At 44.0% G+C, this 19,893-nt stretch overlaps 1 protein-coding gene across 9 annotated transcripts in view; it reads right to left on the reverse strand.

Moving 5' to 3' along the window:
• The window catches only part of pde4dip (phosphodiesterase 4D interacting protein), a 310,412-nt gene that overhangs the window by 39,197 nt on the left and 251,322 nt on the right, over window positions 1-19,893 (reverse strand). For 8 of the 9 annotated variants that reach the window (XM_070887097.1, XM_070887096.1, XM_070887089.1 and 5 more), the window contains 5 exons: window positions 13,712-13,849; window positions 11,777-11,953; window positions 9,050-9,301; window positions 3,707-3,838; window positions 1,862-1,984 (listed from right to left, as the gene is read on the reverse strand). In XM_070887097.1, coding sequence (XP_070743198.1) covers window positions 1,862-1,984; window positions 3,707-3,838; window positions 9,050-9,301; window positions 11,777-11,953; window positions 13,712-13,849 — 822 coding nt within the window. The remainder of the gene's footprint in view (window positions 1-1,861; window positions 1,985-3,706; window positions 3,839-9,049; window positions 9,302-11,776; window positions 11,954-13,711; window positions 13,850-19,893) is intronic. The other variant, XM_070887095.1, reaches the window with a different exon arrangement.

Consider the following 19,893-nt stretch of genomic DNA (forward strand, 5'->3'; position numbering starts at 1 on the left):
TTAGTGTTATGTACACAGTGCTGGTCAGCATTCATTGGCACTTTAAGCAGCTTATTTAGAAGTTGCTCAGCCTCTCGCACCAAGGCACCAGCTAGGGGCACAGCTCCCTCTACGCGTGTCTCAGGCAGCTGACACAACCCAAAAGTTAAAAGATGTTGGGATTCCCCAAGGGTTAGCGAAGTTGGTGTTTGCCATCACTGGCACTGCTGCCTCTGAAAGAGCAGTCAAGCAACACTTCTTGAGGTAGTTTTCTGCACATTTGGCAGAAGTAGCCTCACCTCACTTACATTACAGCACTACCACTGAGATTAGGGAGCTACCAGCAACAGCACGTCAATGTGAAGGGGCCATTAAATTCAGCAGGACTTGAGATTAGTGAGTAATAGTATGAAAGTAAAGCCTGAAGGAACAGGTTAATAAGAAAAAGCCCATCTCCCACCATCCAAGTTATCCTATTATTTAGGACCACGTACAGGACTTACTCTGACCATTATTACTTCTCCTTCTTTGGCACCAAATCTGTGTCCTTCATTGACTAATGAAACTGGGAATCTGCCCACTTCTCTTTTAAATGCTTAAACCAAATCAAAGTAGATTTCAGGGGCTAGATAGAAACATAGAAAATAGGCGCAGGAGTAGGCCATTCGGCCCTTCGAGCCTGCACCGCCATTTAATGAGTCCATGGCTGAACATGCAACTTCAGTACCCCATTCCTGCTTTCTCGCCATACCCCTTGATCCCCCTACTAGTAAGGACTACATCTAACTCCTTTTTGAATATATTTAGTGAATTGGCCTCAACAACTTTCTGTGGTAGATAATTCCACAGGTTCACCACTCTCTGGGTGAAGAAGTTTCTCCTCATCTCGGTCCTAAATGGCTTACCCCTTATCCTTAGACTGAGACCCCTGGTTCTGGACTTCCCCAACATTGGGATGTTACACTTTTGTGCATATCGCCCAAAAATGGGCATTATTTCCAGTGTGGGCGGTAACAATGGGTTTTTAGATCGCCGGTTTCTCGCCCAGTCTCAAAGTACCTAGTCTTCATTTTTGAAATTGGGCGTTACCACAAGCGATATGAAATGGGCAGTAGCGTTAAATCTCGCTGACCTTCTGCCGTAAAGTGTCGCCGTCCTTAGCAACGGCATTGCAACGCTTGATTCCCGCGATTCAGGAGGTCAAGGGTCATCATGACATGCGCAGAAGAGGAGACAGAGAGAGAGGGAGCCGAGAGGGACTGAAAGCGTGTGTGGCTGTAGTGTGTGCTTGTTTGGCTGTTGTGGGAGACATGAGGGAGATTCACCAGCAGCAAAAAGCCTACTAAGCACTTAGAACATAGTTGGCACCAAGTTTTTGTAAGATACAACATGGAAGGGATGGAGAGGCCCTGGAGCTGGTAACCAGGAACAGTGGTGGCAGAGGGCTTATTGCTCGGAGCACGTTCCTCCTCGGGACAGTCCTCTCCCGTATCCGTCCAGGCAGCGGTTCGGCCGTCATCCCCCCTCCGCACCCCCCCACCCAATGAAGCAGCGCCCGAGGAGCTCCTCAGCTAGGTGGTTTGCAGTCAGGAGGAAAAAGAGTGGAAAAACTTTCTTTTCAACCTTCTATAACTTAGTTAGCAGTGTGTTACCAACATCCGTATTGTTCATTATGTAACACTGGAGGTGAAATTTCATCCAATAAAAACGGGATTGTCCGTTTAAATTAATGATTCATCAATCGAACCGTGGGAACAGGCGAATTTGAAAAGCACAGTTTCTGAGAATGCAACTTCAGTGGTGGCTTGCTAATTACAGTGAAATGCAGGAACTCTTCATTTTTCCTTAAAAGAGAGAATTTAGCCCTTAGTCAGTGTCTCACCTCTGGGCACTTGAGTGAGCCGGTTCTGGAGAGTCAGGATCTCATCCCTCAGCATTCGGTTCTCCTCTGATAGTTGGGTCATTGTTTCCAGTCCCTGGATGTAGATATTAGTGGGAGCAATAGCTACAAGAAAATAAGAGGGACCAAATCAGACGCAAAAATGACAGGACTGAAAAATGCTCATCAAGGACTCCAGTCCATCAGTGTCTGACGTAGTAAAGTATTGAATGAACAGCTACCTGTCAAACTTGTAGACATGTCTATCGCTTTGCATATTTGTTTATGATGGAATATTCTAATTATACAGATATAAGTACTTCTTGTAGATTTGTTCCACCAGGCTCATGGGGGAAGAACAGGGGCTTCCAATGCAAAACAATAACATGATTTATTTATACATAGCGATGTTAATGTAGAAAAACTCCCAAAGGCAATTCACAAAGGCACAAGGAAAAATGGACGGTGAACCAAAGAATGAACAAGAAATGAACAAAAGCTTTGTCAAAGAGGTGAGTTTTAAGGAGGACTTTAACAAGGAGGGGTGAGGGGTGGGAGTGAAAAGGTGGCTGGGCTTATGGAAGGAATTTGAGAGCTTGGGGCCTTGGCAGATAGCTGATAAATGCATGGCCACCAATGGTAGGGCAAAGGAAACGGGGAATGCACATAAGCCCCTAATCAGAGGAATGGAGCATTTGGTGGGCAGTGCAATTGCAGGAATAGAGGACATTACAAACATAAGGAAGCATGAAGCTGTTGAAGAATTTAAACACGAGGGTGACATTTTTAAATTTGAGGGATGGTGGACCAGGAGCCAATACAGGTCAACGAGGACAGGGTTAACGGATGAGTGTGACTCGGTGCAGGCTATGTTAGGACAGGGCAGCAGAGTTTTGGATGAGCTGAAGTTAATGGATGATGGAAGTCTCGCCAAGACAGCACTGAAGTAACGAGTCAGGAGCTGACAACGGCATGGATGAAGGTTTCAGCCACAGAAAGGCGGAAGTAGGGGCAGAAGTGAGTGATATTCTGAAGGCGGAAACAGGTGGCAATAGGCGAGATTGGAAGCTCAGAGTCGAACAGAACACTGGTTGCGAATGGCCGAGTGTAGCCTACGGCAACGGACAGGGAGGTGGATGGTGTCAGTGACAAGTGTATGGAGTTTGTGGCGGGGACTGAAGATGATGGCTTCAGTCTTCCCAATATTTTGTTCGAGGAAATTATGGCTCATCCAAGACTGGATGCCGGACAAGGTTGTTTCAACAGGCAAACAGGTCTGGTACGCAGGCAAACTCCATCAACACCAGCCTCTGGTCAACCCACAACCTATTTTCCTTCCTGTCCCTCAGGTGAAATCAGCAAACCCATCTCCTAGAGGAAACCTGAATACCAAAACTAGGAATTATATTTGGGTCTTCCAGTTGACAGTACTCCAGATTTGGTTCTGCCTGGTTCCTTTGGTTATAATCACTTAAACATGGTGCAGTGTATTGGAGCATCAACACATGGTGCCTTTCAGTGAAAGGACACAAGTTCAATGCCCCACTCTGCTGAATCTCCAATCTCATCCGCATTGCTGTGGAAATGTAATAGGTAGAGGTTATGTGTTACTCCTCAGAATGGGAGGATGCATGGCAGGGAGAGTCATCCCAGGGGCAAGCACTTGTACCACCCATTTGGCTGGTGAAGAGCAGCCCTGGCAGTGCTGTGGGAGCACATGATATATCCAGCCTCTGTTGCCATATGACACAGGTTTTCCTCTAACATCTTACTGTAGGTCCGTTTACAATCAAAATCACAATCAATCAAACTATATTCTCAAATGTCTGAATTCAGAGAGCGCCTTACCATTTTCTTTGGCTGCAGCAGCCAGGCGCACTTCGAGCTGCTCCCTGAGCCGGTCATTCGTTTGGATGGATTCCTCGAGGCGCTGACGCATGTTGCGAATTTCCCGAAGGTGTTCCTCCAGCAACTCAGCACCTATACACAAATGAGATAAAACAAACACAGTTATAATAAGGGCACCTGGCACAATTCATTTGGTTTTATATATTGGCATTAAGAAAGGTGGGGTCAAGCTTTCAATTTTATTTTTGTTTTTCATTTATCTTTCTCTTTCCGGTCATCTCCTGAAGGCTCCAATGTATGCTGGGGAATGGCCGCCAGGTGCCACCTGCTCAAGGGTCATTTGTCATAGAGAACGAGTATGAGCCATCTATCTGAATGTGCATCACAGCCAAGTGCCTTTGCTGATTCTTCCTAGCCCTAGACCAGGGCAGCGGGGATAATTGGAGCAGTACTACTGCCATCATGGCTGATTCAACAGACCTGGGTCAGTCTGGATCCAATCATGTGTGTGTGTGGGGTGGGGGAGGGGGGGGGAGGGACATACTGGACAGTGCATTTACTAACTATGTAAGGAAGGGCAGACTCTAAGGTCTAGAGATTGGATTCTCATCTAAATGAATCAGCTAAATCAGAGGCAGCTCGCTGGTCGCGGGTGAAGTCTCAGCAGGCCGAAAGTGAGTCAAGATGTGATCAGCATTGGCCTGCAGTTTTAATATGGAGTCAGGAGGAGCACTCTGGCTCCAAATGAAAGCAAGTTTTTTAAAATTATTTTTTTGGTGGCAGCCTGCAGCAGTAGGACCACTAATTAGACTGCACGTGTGCAACAGAGTTCAATTTCACTTCCGAATATTTTTTTACAGTTACACTAATTTTAGTAATTTGATAGCTATGATTGGAATAATTACAACAGCAGCAACTTGCATTTAATAGTGTTCATTCTAGATTAACAGAGGTGTAACGAAAACGGGTGCTGTGTCACAGAAGGAGAGTTTCAGGAAGGGTCAAAAGCTTGGTCAAGGAGGTGAATTTTAAGGAGGGTCTTTGAGGAAGAGATGGAGGTGGAAAGGCAGGGTGGTTTCAAGGAATTCTAGAGAGTAGGGCCTGCATGGCTGAAGGCACGACTCTGAATGGTCGGACGAAGGGAAGGAGGATGTACAGGAAGTCAGAGTCAGGGGAATGTAGAGTACGGACAGGGTTGTAGGGCTGGAGGAGGTTACTGAGATAGGGAGGGGCGAGGCCATGAAGGGATTTAAACACAAAGATAAAAATATTTCCCCATCTTCTTTGACCATAAGAAAAAGTTAGATATGTGTAAACAGTGGTGCAATGCCAGTAGAAAATGCTAATCGACTATTTGTCCAATATTTTGCACTCCTCCAAGAATCTAAACAAAAAATGTTCAGGTAAATTAGGAAAAATCAAATAGATTTTTTTTTGTTTCTTGAAGGCCAATCAAAAACAAGTCATGCCAATTTATGCAGCGGATGGTGGAATAAAGGATAAATGAACAGTCGGTATTGAATTCCATGTCAAATCCAAGAGTTAATGAGATTAACTGATGAGGCGTTTGAAGTTTCACCATAGATACTGGAAAAATAAAGAAAGACATTGCATTTATATAGCACTTTTTAGAACTCAATGTCCCAAAGCACTTCACAGCCAATTAAGTACTTTTGAAGTGCAGTCATTGTTATAACGTTGAGAAACATGGCAGTCAAAATATGCACAGCAAGGTCCCACAAACAGTAGAGATAAATGATTAGATAATCTATTAGTGATGTTGGTTGACCAGGGCACCGTGAAAACTCCCCATCTCATCTTCGAAGAGAGACATGGGATCTTTTATATTCACCCGAGAGGATAGACGGGGCCTCAGTTAAACGTCTCATCCGAAATATAAGACAATAAAATGTTACTTTGACGTCAGTTGCAGTGTCCTGTTTGTCGGTGGGAGGGAGGGAGTATGAAATAAAAGAAAAGCAGAGGGACCATCCAGTCTCTCTGACTGAGTGCAGTCTGTCTCTCAGTTTTCACACCATATGCAGTCTGACATCACTGTGTTTTTTATGATATGCTACCTCTCATCATCAATTCTTTTTTTATTTAAATGTAATTTTTTTTATGACATGAGCTTATTATTGGGCTTGGCAGTGTCAGAATCTGCCTGTAAGTGAGAGACTGAAAGCTTTTTGTCTTTGTGTGTGTTCCAGGTGTATTCTATCAAACCTTAGAGCAGAAATTCCCCTCCCCTTAAGGCCTGTTACTGCCAATAATCGTCAGCCCGCTGTGGAGTGCAATGGCAGCCGATTCTTTTGTGTAATGGCCGCCATTTTTTAAATTCCGCTCCCGTTGGTGACCCGCTCCACCCACCCCACCCCCACTGCTGCCGATCCATCCTAAGTGCGTCATAAGGGTGCGCACCGTCGATGTTCTGCCCCGATGGTGAAATTCCACTGAACAAATCTTGCTGCCACTGTGCGGTACCAAAAGTTGCTTTTTTCTGTCGATGCAGTGAGGCTTAGACCTTGCAAAATGGCGGTGCGGCTCCCATTAAAGGGGAGGACCTACTGCTGCAGCCGCCATGTTTTCTTTGCCATGTCGGGCCGACAATTATGCCCTCGGGTTCGACTGGGCCGCCAACAGGCAGCCTGGCACCCCGTCTTGGGTGCCAGGCCGCTGGCCCGGCCGACACCCTCCCTGGTGGCCCAGTGGACCGAATTTAAAGAATCGCGCAAGCTCTCCCCTTTAAATGAAGGAGAGCCGTTTTGACGCGGTGTTGTGAAGACGTCATCAGCGCTATGCCGATGACTGACAGCGGCGGCCAATCCGTCCGCCCCTCTAGTGCTCACCATCGCACTTCCGCCCCTATTATGACTGACTTCCGGTCCGCCGGGGAAAAAAAGCCAAAGAGCGGAATTTCGCTCAAGAGTCTACCATATCCACCACGCCAGTAAAAACACAAGAAATGGGGTAGGTGTGCCCCGTTTCCAGCGGTGAGCAATTTCGGCTCCCTAATGTTCCCATTAATTTGCAAATATCTCATGTTGGGGATGATAGTAAAACTTGGTGCTCTGATTAGGATTTGTGCACCAATAAGCATTAAAAAAAAAAAATCGCCTTTTCAAAATTCCAGGTCAAAAGATTCAAACAGGACAGACCAGCAAGTGAGAACTAAAATCACAAATAGAACTAAGTTGCCTGGGCTTCTACGACCCAATTTGCTGGGGCTCAGGGCTCGTGGCCCATGGGCTGTAATTTGGAAACCCCTTTGCTAAAAGTGAGAGACAAGAACAACAAATCGTTTTGTTATTACTGGTGACTTAATAAAAGCATGATTTACAAATGAAAACATAGGAGAGATCCATGATATATTTTCTGCACAGTTTTACTTCTGATAATCTTTTAATTATATATATTATAATGTGACAGATCACCACCCTCACAAATCGAGTTAAAACCAAAGGCAATTCTACTCAGATAAGTACGAATGCAGACAAACTGTAGCTGAATTTCCTCAGCCGTTCTCCCAACCATAATTCTGGCAGAAGTTCAGCAGAACAGCTCAGAAAAAGGCAGGGGTTCTGGATACGCAGCGTCCCAACCTCATTTGGGATTTGCTGCTTGACTTTGTAAAGAGCAGAGCCTCCATCCACTCCTTATAAGTCCAGCCATGTTAGCAGGGATGGGACCAGGTACTACCTAGAATGGGACCCCACGTGGGATGCTGTATATAACTGGAGACTGGAATCAGTTGAGATATACAGGGTACCAGTATCCAGTAAGGCACTGGCAGGCTCCACCTTGGGTGGGGGCTTTTTGGTATTAGCCTTCTTACACAGCGAGCCAAAGTGGGCTGCAAATGGGGTCTCAGGGTGAGGGGAGAAGTCTGGGCAACATAAGAATTACTGCATGAAAAAAGACCAATGTCCATCCAGATGGTCTTCTACCATTCTGATAGTTACATGATGTAATAATAATGGAGTTGTTGATTAATCATAGCAATTAGTCTGCATCAGACCCAGGCATGAGGAGAGTAAAACCCACAATGGTGGAAAGCTTTGGGAACCAGAGGTCCAAAATTACCTGTTCCTCCCAACCATTTTATACTTATCGTATGCCATGTCTCAAAGTACTCACTTACTGTATCCTGTATCTCAAAATATTATTTTCCGAACGCAATCTATCAAATTTGCATTTGACTGAATCAACACTATAGATGCTTGCGTACCTGTGTTCTTCCGCACTTCAATTAGACTCATTTTGTTTTGCTCCTGCTCTTTCTTAGAATCATAGAATAGTTACAGTGCAAAAGGAGGCCATTCAGCCCATCGAGACCCCAAAAAAACATCAGCTAGTCCCAATCCCCCGCCCTTTCCCCGTAACCCTGAAAAAATATTTCCTTCAGGTACTTCTCTAATTCCCTTTAGAAAGCCACAATTAAATCTGCCTCCACCACCCTTTCAGGCAGTGAATTCCAGATCCTAACCAGTGTAAAAAAGTTTCCCCTCATGTCACCTTTGGTTCTTCTGCCAATCACCTTAAATCTGTATCCTCTGGTTCTCGATCCTTCCGCCAATGAGAACAGTTTGTCTAATGTCCAGACCCTTCATGATTTTGAAAACCTCTATCAAATCTCCTCTCAACCTTCTCTGCTCTAAGGAGAACAATCCCAGTTTCTCCAATCTATCCACGTAACTGAAGTCCCTCATCCCTGGAACCATTCTTGTAAATCTTTTCTGAACCCTCTCTAAGGCCTGCACATCCTTCCTAAAGTGCAGTGCCCAGATTTGGACACAATACTCCAGTTGAGGCCAAACCAGTGTTTTATAAAGGTTCATCATAACTTCCTTGCTTTTGTATTCTATGCCTCTATTTTTGAAGCCCAGAATCCTGTTTGTGTTTTTAACTGCTTTCTCAACCAGCTCTGCCATCTTCAATGATTTGCGCATGTATACCCCCAGGTCTCTCTGTTCCTGCACCCCCTTTAGAACTGTACCCTTTTGTTTACATTACCTCTCCTCGTTCTTCCTACCAAAATGTATCACTTCGCACTTTTCTGCGTTAAATTTCATCTGCCACGTGTCCGCCCATTTCTTGTCCATTAACTTTCCTTCCTTATCCTCCCATATAACTGGCAGAAGCAGAAGCTGTCAGTTTGAGCACAATAAAACAGAGAAACTACATTAATATGAAAATACATCAGTTAACTCAACTTTGATGCCTAGCGCAGGTCTCCCTCTGATAATGCTCACCCAGGCAACTCTGCGCTAATTACCTTAATGAGGCACAAAATCCAAACAGAGAAAGATATGCTCAATTACCAGAACACAAATATTTCTTTACCTGTCATGTTAGTCCCTGACTGGTACCCCGATGATCCAGAGGACACATCACCAAGCGTACTGATTCTCACTGGTCGGTGAGTTGTTTCCCAGAGTGCAGTGCTGTCTAAATAACTATTGGCGGTTCGCAAGATCTCCTGCAGGTTGTTGGTGCTAGTCAGCTGCTGGTGAAGTGCATTCTGGGATTGAGAGGCACAGCCAGTCTGTTCTAAATGTGAAGGCATGCCAGTGGTTGTTTCAGAAAAGGTCATGCCTGCAAGAATGGTTTTCAGTGGAGGTTCAGAACATTGAGAGAAAAAAAACAGAAACATCAAATCTTCAGCTTACAGACATTCAAGGAGGCACAGCAGTCCACTCAAAGGCAAAAACAGAATCAGAAACCATTGTGTCATGTCTGGCCAATCATAAACATCCATTTGTGGCATAAGCAGTTTTCCAATACTGCACTTATCGAATGATGCAACTATTCCTGGACCTGATTTACCCCAATCGCCATCTGTGCTAAAAAGGTTAAACGGCACGATAGTCACACAGAAGGTTCTCCATGAAGAAAGAATTCTTTCACCTCTTCAGGAAATGTTGGATCTGGCAGCAGCTTATTTCATTCCCACTATTACCATAACCACCCTATGCCTGCTCCTCACCCAACTTCATGGGCAGCAATGATGGCCTTTTAACAAAATACATTCTACAAAATCATGCAATATGTTGTAATCTGGTATTTTACTCACCTTACTGTTAATGATTTATGCAGAATTGCAGCATAGTATTGGAACATCATTCTCATTAATGTTAGTTTGTTAAGTTGTCCCAAAGATAAGGCAAGCAAGCATTGTTGGTTAACCACTCTTGTGTTAATAGCATCAGGTGTATATCATGCTGAGCAGTGAAAAGGCTTTTGGAGCCAAACGAGGCATTCAAAGCCTGCAGTGAAGGATTAGAAGGGGTGCTCTGTCTCTACCACTAAAATACTCTGTATGTTGATCAGAGGCATATATCACTGTAGATGGTAGAATGTCCTTCTGTGCATCTACTCAATTATTTAATTTTCTGTTGCAAGTTATTATTAGCACCATAGAAAGTTGAAATGATAAGTTACAGCTCCTCTTTTCATACTATGTCTGCCAATTTTGTATGTCTTAGACCTTTTTCATTAAGATGCCAATCCTTGAATGTCTCAGGAAATCTCAACACACTTCGATGTTAGTTAAAAGCCTTGAGATGTAAAGGTTCAATGCCCTCAGCGCTGAGCCATACTCGAAGTGAATGCAGATCAAAGAATCGAATATTATAGTCTTATCGCCAACCCACTTTGCCTGTGGGTCCCTGCTGAGTGCATAGGATTGTTGAATTTATCCTCTTTTTTGCAATTTTTGCCTTTTCTCTGCTGAAAGTTGTGGTATGTTCCCATGGTGATGAATTTTGTGGTATGGTCCCATGGTGCTGAAAGTTGTGGAATGGTCCCATGGTGCTGAAAGTTGTGGTATGGTCCCATGGTGCTGAAAGTTGTGGGTATGGTCCCATGGTGCTGAAAGTTGTGGGTATGGTCCCATGGTGCCGAAAGTTGTGGTATGGTCCCATGGTGCTGAAAGTTGTGGGTATGGTCCCATGGTGCTGAAAGTTGTGGTATGGTCCCATGGTGCTGAAAGTTGTGGGTATGGTCCCATGGTGCTGAAAGTTGTGGGTATGGTCCCATGGTGCTGAAAGTTTGGGTATGGTCCCATGGTGCCGAAAGTTGTGGTATGGTCCCATGGTGCTGAAAGTTGTGGGTATGGTCCCATGGTGCTGAAAGTTGTGGTATGGTCCCATGGTGCTGAATGTTGTGGGTATGGTCCCATGGTGATGAAAGTTGTGGAATGGTCCCATGGTGCTGAAAGTTGTGGGTATGGTCCCATGGTGCTGAAAGTTGTGGAATGGTCCCATGGTGCTGAAAGTTGTGGTATGGTCCCATGGTGCTGAAAGTTGTGGGTATGGTCCCATGGTGCTGAAAGTTGTGGGTATGGTCCCATGGTGCTGAATGTTGTGGGTATGGTCCCATGGTGCCGAAAGTTGTGGTATGGTCCCATGGTGCTGAAAGTTGTGGGTATGGTCCCATGGTGCTGAAAGTTGTGGTATGGTCCCATGGTGCTGAATGTTGTGGGTATGGTCCCATGGTGCTGAATGTTGTGGGTATGGTCCCATGGTGCTGAAAGTTGTGGGTATGGTCCCATGGTGCTGAAAGTTGTGGTATGGTCCCATGGTGCTGAAAGTTGTGGTATGGTGCCATGATGCTGTCTGCTCAGTGTACCTCACCCAAGTAGCTCAATAGCAAGTGTAGGCAGATTTTTCAACTATCGAGGGCATCACTGTTAAGTCTGATCTTGCCCTCATCTGACATTCACATAAACACAATTTCCAGCAGGAGTCACTAGTCAGTGATCAAGACCAGGAACGTTCTCTGATATTTCCTCCAGTGGCGTTGACGCAGTTTTAGTGTCACTCTAACCACTTCAGCAGTGATAAGCTATCTTAACGCAGACTGATGATTGAACCTCTGAGGTGAAATATTATTTAGTATAGAAATGTAATAGATGTCCACAAGTAAACAATAATTTAATTGGACAATTAAAACACAGAAATACTTTTTTGGTGCCCCAATTAAACCTCCACTCCACTCCACATCATGCTGTTTTGCACATGCTCAGTTATATAGGCGGTAGCCAAGCAGAATATCAGGTAAAATTCTCACTTTCTCCCAGCTGTCTTTGCAACATATGAAGTTCCTGCTGGACCTCGGCCAGGGAAAATGTTGATGCTGTGGGGTAAGCTGGGCCAAAGGGCAAGCTTCTGAACTGACAAGGGAAGTCAGCACAATATGAAGCCTGAAAGGCATTGGGGCTTGGTGGCACACTGCTGGAATAGAGGCCTAAAGATGGACAGGAGAATCGGAAATAGAAATAAGATGAAAAACTGTATAAAAAATAAACACTGAAACTTGAACATAAAACACAGTAAATGTGGAGACATTTTACGAACCTGTTCCCTAGTATGTATAACCCTGGCTAGATTAGGAATTGCTAATTTGTGGTTTAATGCTTTCTGCCTTCCAAGCCCTACTCATCAGCTTATTTACAGTGACAGGTGACAATCTGAGCTAAATGGTCTGATAGCTTAGGTCTCTGAAATGGTGAGGGTGAGAAGATTGGGACAGCGATACATTGGAAGCCGACTGTTGTACAAGAAAACACTCCTTCCTCTCCCCATCTCTCCCAAATTGGAGACTGTTGCTTGGGTGTACTCTAGGGGCACCACTTGCCTTCTGGCACCTCACCCAAGTGGTCATTCTTCATGTGTGAGCCCAGACTGTGAGTGTCAGCACATTATTTCACCATCAGAGACATTACATCTGAGTCCGATCCTGCCCTCATCCAACCTCCACAAACAAACTCTTTCCAGCAGGAGTTACTGGATCGTGATCAAGAGTGGGAATCCTGGCTGATGTTTCTCCTCCCTAGCCCAGGGACATTGATGCGGAGTTGTAACAAACTTACCACCATCCTAGCTGACTTAGTATAGAGCAGGGAGCAAACCTTTATCTTCCTGATCTGTATAGCTCAGAACACATTGATTAGGCTTACCGCACAAACTAGCTATGTAATTTTCGGAGTAATTCAGGATGAAAAGAGAGACATCCATTCTTGGGTCCTTGCGTCCCTGCATGTTGCCCATACAACTAATGTGCATTCACCTCTCTGCCAATCTGTTCTTGAGCAAGTATTTGTTCTTGGGATTTGGAAAACACTGGTAATGTTGCATTTATTGTCCCTCCTTAGTTGCCCTGAGACGCTAGCGATGGGCCATCTGTAGTGACTATTTTTTACAACTTAGTGGTTTGCTAGGCCATTGCATAGAGTGGTACTGGAGTCACATGTAGGCCAGACTGGGCAAACATTGGCAGGTTTGCCTCCCTGAAGGACATTAATGAAAACAATGGGTTTCCCTGCTCACAGATTTCCTGAATTTAATTTCATGTCTTACTGAGTTGGAGTTTGAACTCACAATCTCTGAGTTGCTAGTATAGCACTATAACCACTACACTACCATACCCTTGTGCAGCTGCTCGAGGATGCATGATGACAACCTGCAGAGCTGGTCTGCTAATTTTCCCTCTGTGTGGGAAAACACTTATGCCATCAATTTCCAAGGGAGTTCTCCCAATTGTCCACCGGAACTTCAGACAGTTTACGCCATTTTTCTCGGGTTTCCAGGTGGAAAATTGGGAGAACTCCTTTGGAAATTCTACTCCTTAGACTTCATTTGCTGTTGACCAGACAGTGTGACTGAGATTGAAACTCACTGTGTGGAACACAACTCCTAACCCACCATTTCACATTGTCCTCTTCATCTTCATACTCTTGCAGTACTTGAATCTTACCAATAGATGTCCCTAGCAAACAAGTGGCACCAAGTGGGGGCAGTGCAACAGTGGGGCAACCCAGCATTAAACAACGTTGTAGGTTATACTCAGAAACCTGAGAAACTTCACCATGATAGCTTCCAGATCACTGCATGCACATGAGAGAGGAAGAACTTCACCTCTCTCCCACTTTATTTATTTAAGCCACTACACTCAATTTAGTGCCACAATTAAAGCTACATCCATTTACCCAGTCTCTGACCGTACCTTTCTGTGACTTAACGGTGTCCATGCAGGGTTGCTGTAAAGGTGAGATGCTGGCATTGCCTTTTGGCTGATTTTCACATGATGAAGCAGATGCGAGAGATGAATGTTGGGATGGATTTTCACAATGACTTTCATTATCTGAGAAGAGTAAATGTTAATGTAGTGAGATGTCCCAAATGCCACACACACACACACACACACACACACACACGTAATTTTCCAGCATGAAACTTTTGGTGAATTTTGGTGTTCATTTTAAGCAGTTTTTCATTTGCGCCAAATTTGCACGTGAATAAAGGAAATGCAGTAGTACATATACATTTTCAGAGTGTGTTTGATAAGGTGATTCATAAGAGGTTTGTTAGAAAAAATCAGGAGTACGATACAACAGAAAATGTAGCAACGTGAATAGAAAGTTAGATGACAGGAAACAGAGTGAGGCTAAACTGGTGTTGCTGGGTCCTCTTCTGTTCTTGGTATATATGTAGATGAAGTAAACTTGGGTATAGTGAATAGAATATCAAAATTTGATGTTGACACAAAAGTAAGAGGTTTGGCAAACAGTGAAGAAAAAATGTAAAATACTTCAGGAAGACACAGAAAGGTGAGCAGAATGTGCAGGTAGGTAACTGGTACAACTTAATGTGGATCAGCATGAGGTAATACATTTTGGAAGGGGAAAAAAAAAGAGGATTTAATGAAAAGACACTTAACATTGTTAATGAACAGATAGACCTAGGAGTTCAAATATGTAATTGCCTGAAAGTGCAAGTGTAGGTAGATAATAAAGCCATAAAAAAGGTCAATAGAATCTGGGTTTTAAAAGTGGAGCACATAGTACAAGGGTAAAGAAGTAATAATTAATTTGTAGATAACATTTATTAGACGACATTTAAAAGTACAGTCTGCAGTTTTTGGCACCCCATTAGATGACATTAAAGCCATAGACAGTGTACTGTGTAGATTTACTAGGATAATGCCAGGAATGAGAAACTGTGCAGACATTTGAGAAACCAAACTATTTCCACTGATGCAAAGAAGGCTGATGAGATTTAACAGATAATTTAAAAATGATGAGGAGTTTTGATAGAATGAATAGGGAAATACTATTTTCTCTGATTGAGGAGCCAATGATCAGGGCCATCAATTTAAAGTTTTCATTGAGAGTGAGGAAAGTGGTTAGGCAAAATTTCTTTACACAGAGTTCTTGATAGCAAAGACTGCTTTGTTATAGAGAGTGGTTGAGGCAAAGACCATTGCTTCTTTTACAGGAAAATTGGACAAATATTTGATGCAGAGGAAAATAACGAGACTACGGGGAGAGAGTGGGGCAGCAAGATTAGATTTGGATTGCTCCAACAAAGAGCCAGCACGGACATGGCGGCCTGAATGGCCTAAGAAGGATTGTGCAGGGGGGGGTATGTGGAGGAGAGGGTCTGGTGCAATTGAACGGTGCAGGAGAATGTACAGCAGCTTCCACTTCAACCCATAGCAGAAGCACCAAGTTGGGAACCATCTGTTAGTTGTGGGAGTACCTTCACCACAAGCACTGTAGCAGTTCAAGAAGGTGGCTCACCACCACCTTCTCAAGGGCAATTAGGGATGGGCAAAAAATGCTGGCCCTGCCAGCGATGCTCACATCCTGGAACGAATAATTTAAAAAAATGGTTAATGTGTGCATAACACAAGACGTTCTTCCTGTCTTTATATGTTCATCTAGGATTGAGATATCATCTGTGTATTTTTTAAGGGGAGGAGGACAATGACTTTTGCTGATTTGCTCTGCATAAAATCTATTCTCAGTCAGTATTGGTACGGTCTTCTGTTGATGTTCATTGTGTGCCTCCATTTGGTGGCTATGTATTGGGTTATGGAATTGTTTTGGGATGGACAAATAATTTAATTGCCTCTAATCTTGTGCTAAATTGTCATTTTAATTTGTAATAATTCCTATTGTTTGTGTCATGAGGTCTCATTGCATACCTCCATCAATACGACATCTCAATCTAAGCTGAAACCTTTTATAAATTTCGATTCACCCCTCCTCCGACCCCAAGTGTCTTGTTCAATAAAACCTTTGATATTTGGTGAGATGTTTGAGTTGTATTCATTGGTCTTTTTTTTTTGTTGCTTGCCGTGGTAGTGCTTGATAGGCAGCATTCTGACTGGGGTTCCTGCAGTCAGGTTGCATATAGATTGAATGAAGTAGTAGTGGTCAGTGCAAGAGCTGCTAATAGTATGTTGCAAAATTGTGTCTCATGTGGGCTGTCAAATTATAATAACATGGCCATATAAAAAAAAAAGAGGGTAAAATGTGCCAGTTCAATTGTACTCAATGGGCTAGAAGAAATGAATTGTGAAATAAAATTATGTTTAAGATTAATGAACTGGTGATGAGCTCACTCTCTGATGTCAGGAGATCACTATTATGTCATGAATTAATTCTGTAATGTCATAAGGCCACTCTGTGTTGATGAGGCCATAATGAGCAATACACATTGGATACATTATAGCTAGCAGCAATATCGTGATAACTGTGAATAAGATTGACTGGATAACATGAGTGATGAAGGATCTGGAATTCTTAGTCAGCTCACTAGTGGGTAGAAATTGCTTGTTACAGCCAGCCATGTGACAGAATAGGAGTACAGTGTGTGTTGCTATGTAGGCAATATGGCACCCATTCTGCATCAGCAGCATCCCACATACACCAATGGTGGTATTTTCAAATAGAGACATTTTCTTCAATTGAATATTGGGAAGACCAAAGCCATTGTTTTCAGTCACCGCCACAAACTCCGCTCCCTAGCCACTGACTCCATCCCTCTCCCCAACTTCTGTTTGAGGCTGAACCACATTGTTCGCAACCTTGGTGTCATATTTGACCCTGAAATGAGCTTTCGACCATATATCCGCAGCATAACCAAGACCGCCTATTTCCCCTGTCACCCATCACCCCTGTGCTCGCTGACCTAGAATGGCTCCCTGTTAAGCAATGTCCTGATTTCAAAATTCTTAGCCTTGTTTTCAAATCCCTCCATGTCCTCAGCCCTCCCTATCTCTGTAACCTCCTCCAGTCCCACAACCCCCCCTCCCCCCAAGATGTCTGTGCTCCTCTAATTCTGCCCACTTGAGCATCCCCGATTGTCTGCATCCCAGAGTACTTAAGGAAGTGGCCCTAGAAATAGTGGATGCATTGGTGATCATTTTCCAACAGTCTATCAACTCGGGATCAGTTCCTATGGACTGGAGGGTAGCTAATGTAACACCACTTTTTAAAAAAAGGAGGGAAGAGAGAAAACGGGTAATTATAGACCGGTTAGCCTGACATCAGTAGTGGGGAAAATGTTGGAATCAATTATTAAGGATTAAATAGCAGCACATTTGGAAAGCAGTGACAGGATCGGTCCAAGTCAGCATGGATTCATGAAGGGGAAATCATGCTTGACAAATCTTCTGGAATTTCTTTGAGTAGAGTGGACAAGGGAGAACCAGTGGATGTGGTGTATTTGGACTTTCAAAAGGCCTTTGACAAGGTCCCACATAAGAGACTGATGTGCAAAATCAAAGCACATTGTATTGGGGGCAATGTACTGGCGTGGATAGAGAATTGGTTGGCAGACAGGAAGCAGAGAATCGGGATAAACGGGTTCTTTTCGGAATGGGAAGCAGTGACGAGTGGAGTGCCGTAGGGCTCAGTGCTGGGACCCCAGCTCTTTACAATATACATTAATGATTTGGATGAAGGAATTGTATATAATATCTCCAAGTTTGTAGAGGACACTAAACTGGGTGGTGGTGTGAGCTGTGAGGAGGATGCTAAGAGGCTGCAGGGTGATTTGGACAGGTTAGGTGAGTGGGCAAATGCATGGCAGATGCAGTATAATGTGGATAAATGTGAGGTTATCCACTTTGGAGGCAATAACACGAAGGCAGAATATTTTCTGAATGGCGGCAGATTAGGAAAAGGGGAGGTGCAACAAGACCTGGGTGTCATGGTTCATCAGTCATTGAAAGTTGACATGCAGGTACAGCAGGGGGTGAAGAAGGCAAATGGCATGTTGGCCTTCATAGCTAGGGGATTTGACTTTAGGAGCAGGAGGTCTTACTGCAATTGTACAGGGCCTTGGTGAGGCTTCACCTGGAATATGGTGTTCAGTTTTGGTCTCCTAATCTGAGGAAGGGCGTTCTTGCTATTGAGGGAGTGCAGCGAAGGTTCACCAGACTGATTCCAGGGATGGCTGGACTGACGTATGAGGAGAGACTGGATCAACTGGGCCTTTATACACTGGAGTTTAGAAGGATGAGAGGGATCTCATAGAAATGTATAAGATTCTGACGGAACTGGACAGGCTAGATGCGGGAAGAATGTTCCCAATGTTGGGGAAGTCCAGAACCAGGGGACACAATTTTAGGATAAGTGGTAGCCATTCAGGACTGAGATGAGGAGAAACTTCTTTACTCAGAGAGTTGTTAACCTTTGGAATTCCCTGCCGCAGAGAGTTGTTGATGCCAGTTCATTGCATATATTCAAGAGGGAGTTAGATATGGCCCTTACGACTAAAGGGATCGAGGGGTATGGAGAGAAAGCAGGAAAGGGGTACTGAGGTGAATGATTAGCCATGATCTTATTGAATTGTGGTGCAGGTTCGAAGGGCCGAATGGCCTACTCCTGCACCTATTTTCTATGTTTCTATCCCTGATTATAATCGCTCAACCATTGGTGGCTGTACCTTCTGTTGCCTAGGCCCTATGCTCTGGAATTCCCTGCCTAAACCTCTCCACCTCTCTCTCCGCCTTCAAGATACTCCTTAGAACTTACCTCTTTACCTGACCTAATTTCTCCTTATGTGGCTCGGTGTCAAATTTTTTGTCTCATAATACTCCTGTGAAGCACCTTTGGGTCGTTTCACTACATTAAAAGCGCTATATAAATACAAGTTGTTGATGTTGTGGTACTGGTTAAAAGACAAATGTTGGCCAAGACACTGGGAAAACGTCCTGCTCTTCTTCAATAGTGGTATGGAATCTTTAACATCCACCTGAACCAACTGAACAGGCAGATTGGGCCCTGGTATAATGTCTCATCTCAAAGACAGGACATCAGACAATGCAGTGTGTTATCAGAACTGCACAGGAGAGTCAGCTTAGTTCAAGTCAAACCACACTTTATGGGTGAACACTACCAGCTGAGCCTAGCTGAAAAAGTGGCTTATGTTTTGCCTTACAAGTAGAGATACAAACAATTGTAATCTATTTATGATATTGGTATTAATATTAGTATTTTGGTGGCATTTTTGTGGACATTATGGTGTGAAATATCAACACTGATATTAGATAACCATTTTCTCAATTTAGATGCTCAGCATCCACATCAAGCATTCCTCGGCCAGGGTACCCTATAAACTTGATACATTGGGCCCAAGTTTCGGCCTCAGTTGCTCCTGATTTTTTTGGAGCAACTGGTGTAGAACGGAGTATCTTAGAAATTCAAATTCTCGGCACTTAGTTTGCTCCAGTTCTAGTCAGTTAGAACAGTTTCAATTTGGAACATAATTTTTTTTTCAAAAGGGGGCGTGTCCGGCCACTTACGCCTGTTTTCAAAGTTTCGGCAGTGAAAACTTACTCCAAACTAACTTAGAATGGAGTAAGTGAAGATTTTTGTACGCTCGAAAAAACCTTGTCTACACTTTAGAAAATCAGGCGTAGGTTACAAATCAGGCGTAGGGAATGGTGGGGGGGGGGGAGTTTAAAGGGAAATTTACAAACATTAAACACTTCAGTTTTACAAATAAAGAGCCATCATCAATAATAAATGATAAAAACATCAATAAATCAACCAATAAATCAATCCAAAAAAATTAATAAGAAATATATATATTTTTTAAAATCAATAAATAAAACATTTTCTACTCACAGACTGCAGCAGCGGGAGCCCTCCAATAGCGTGCTGGGATGCCCCCCCCCCAAATGTGTCTCTATCTCTCTGTCTGTCTGTGTGAGTCTCTCACTCTCTGTCTGTCAGTGTCTGTGTTTCTGACAGCGAGGGAAAGGGGAGCAGTGGGAGGGGAGGGAGGGAGGGGAGGGAGGGAGGGAGGGGAGGGAGGGAGGGAGGGAGGGAGGGAGGGAGGGAGGGAGGGAGGGAGGGAGGGAGGGAGGGAGGGGAGGGAGGGAGGGGAGGG

The sequence above is a fragment of the Pristiophorus japonicus genome, chromosome 8, assembly GCF_044704955.1.
Source record: "Pristiophorus japonicus isolate sPriJap1 chromosome 8, sPriJap1.hap1, whole genome shotgun sequence".
Taxonomy (NCBI): domain Eukaryota; kingdom Metazoa; phylum Chordata; class Chondrichthyes; family Pristiophoridae; genus Pristiophorus; species Pristiophorus japonicus.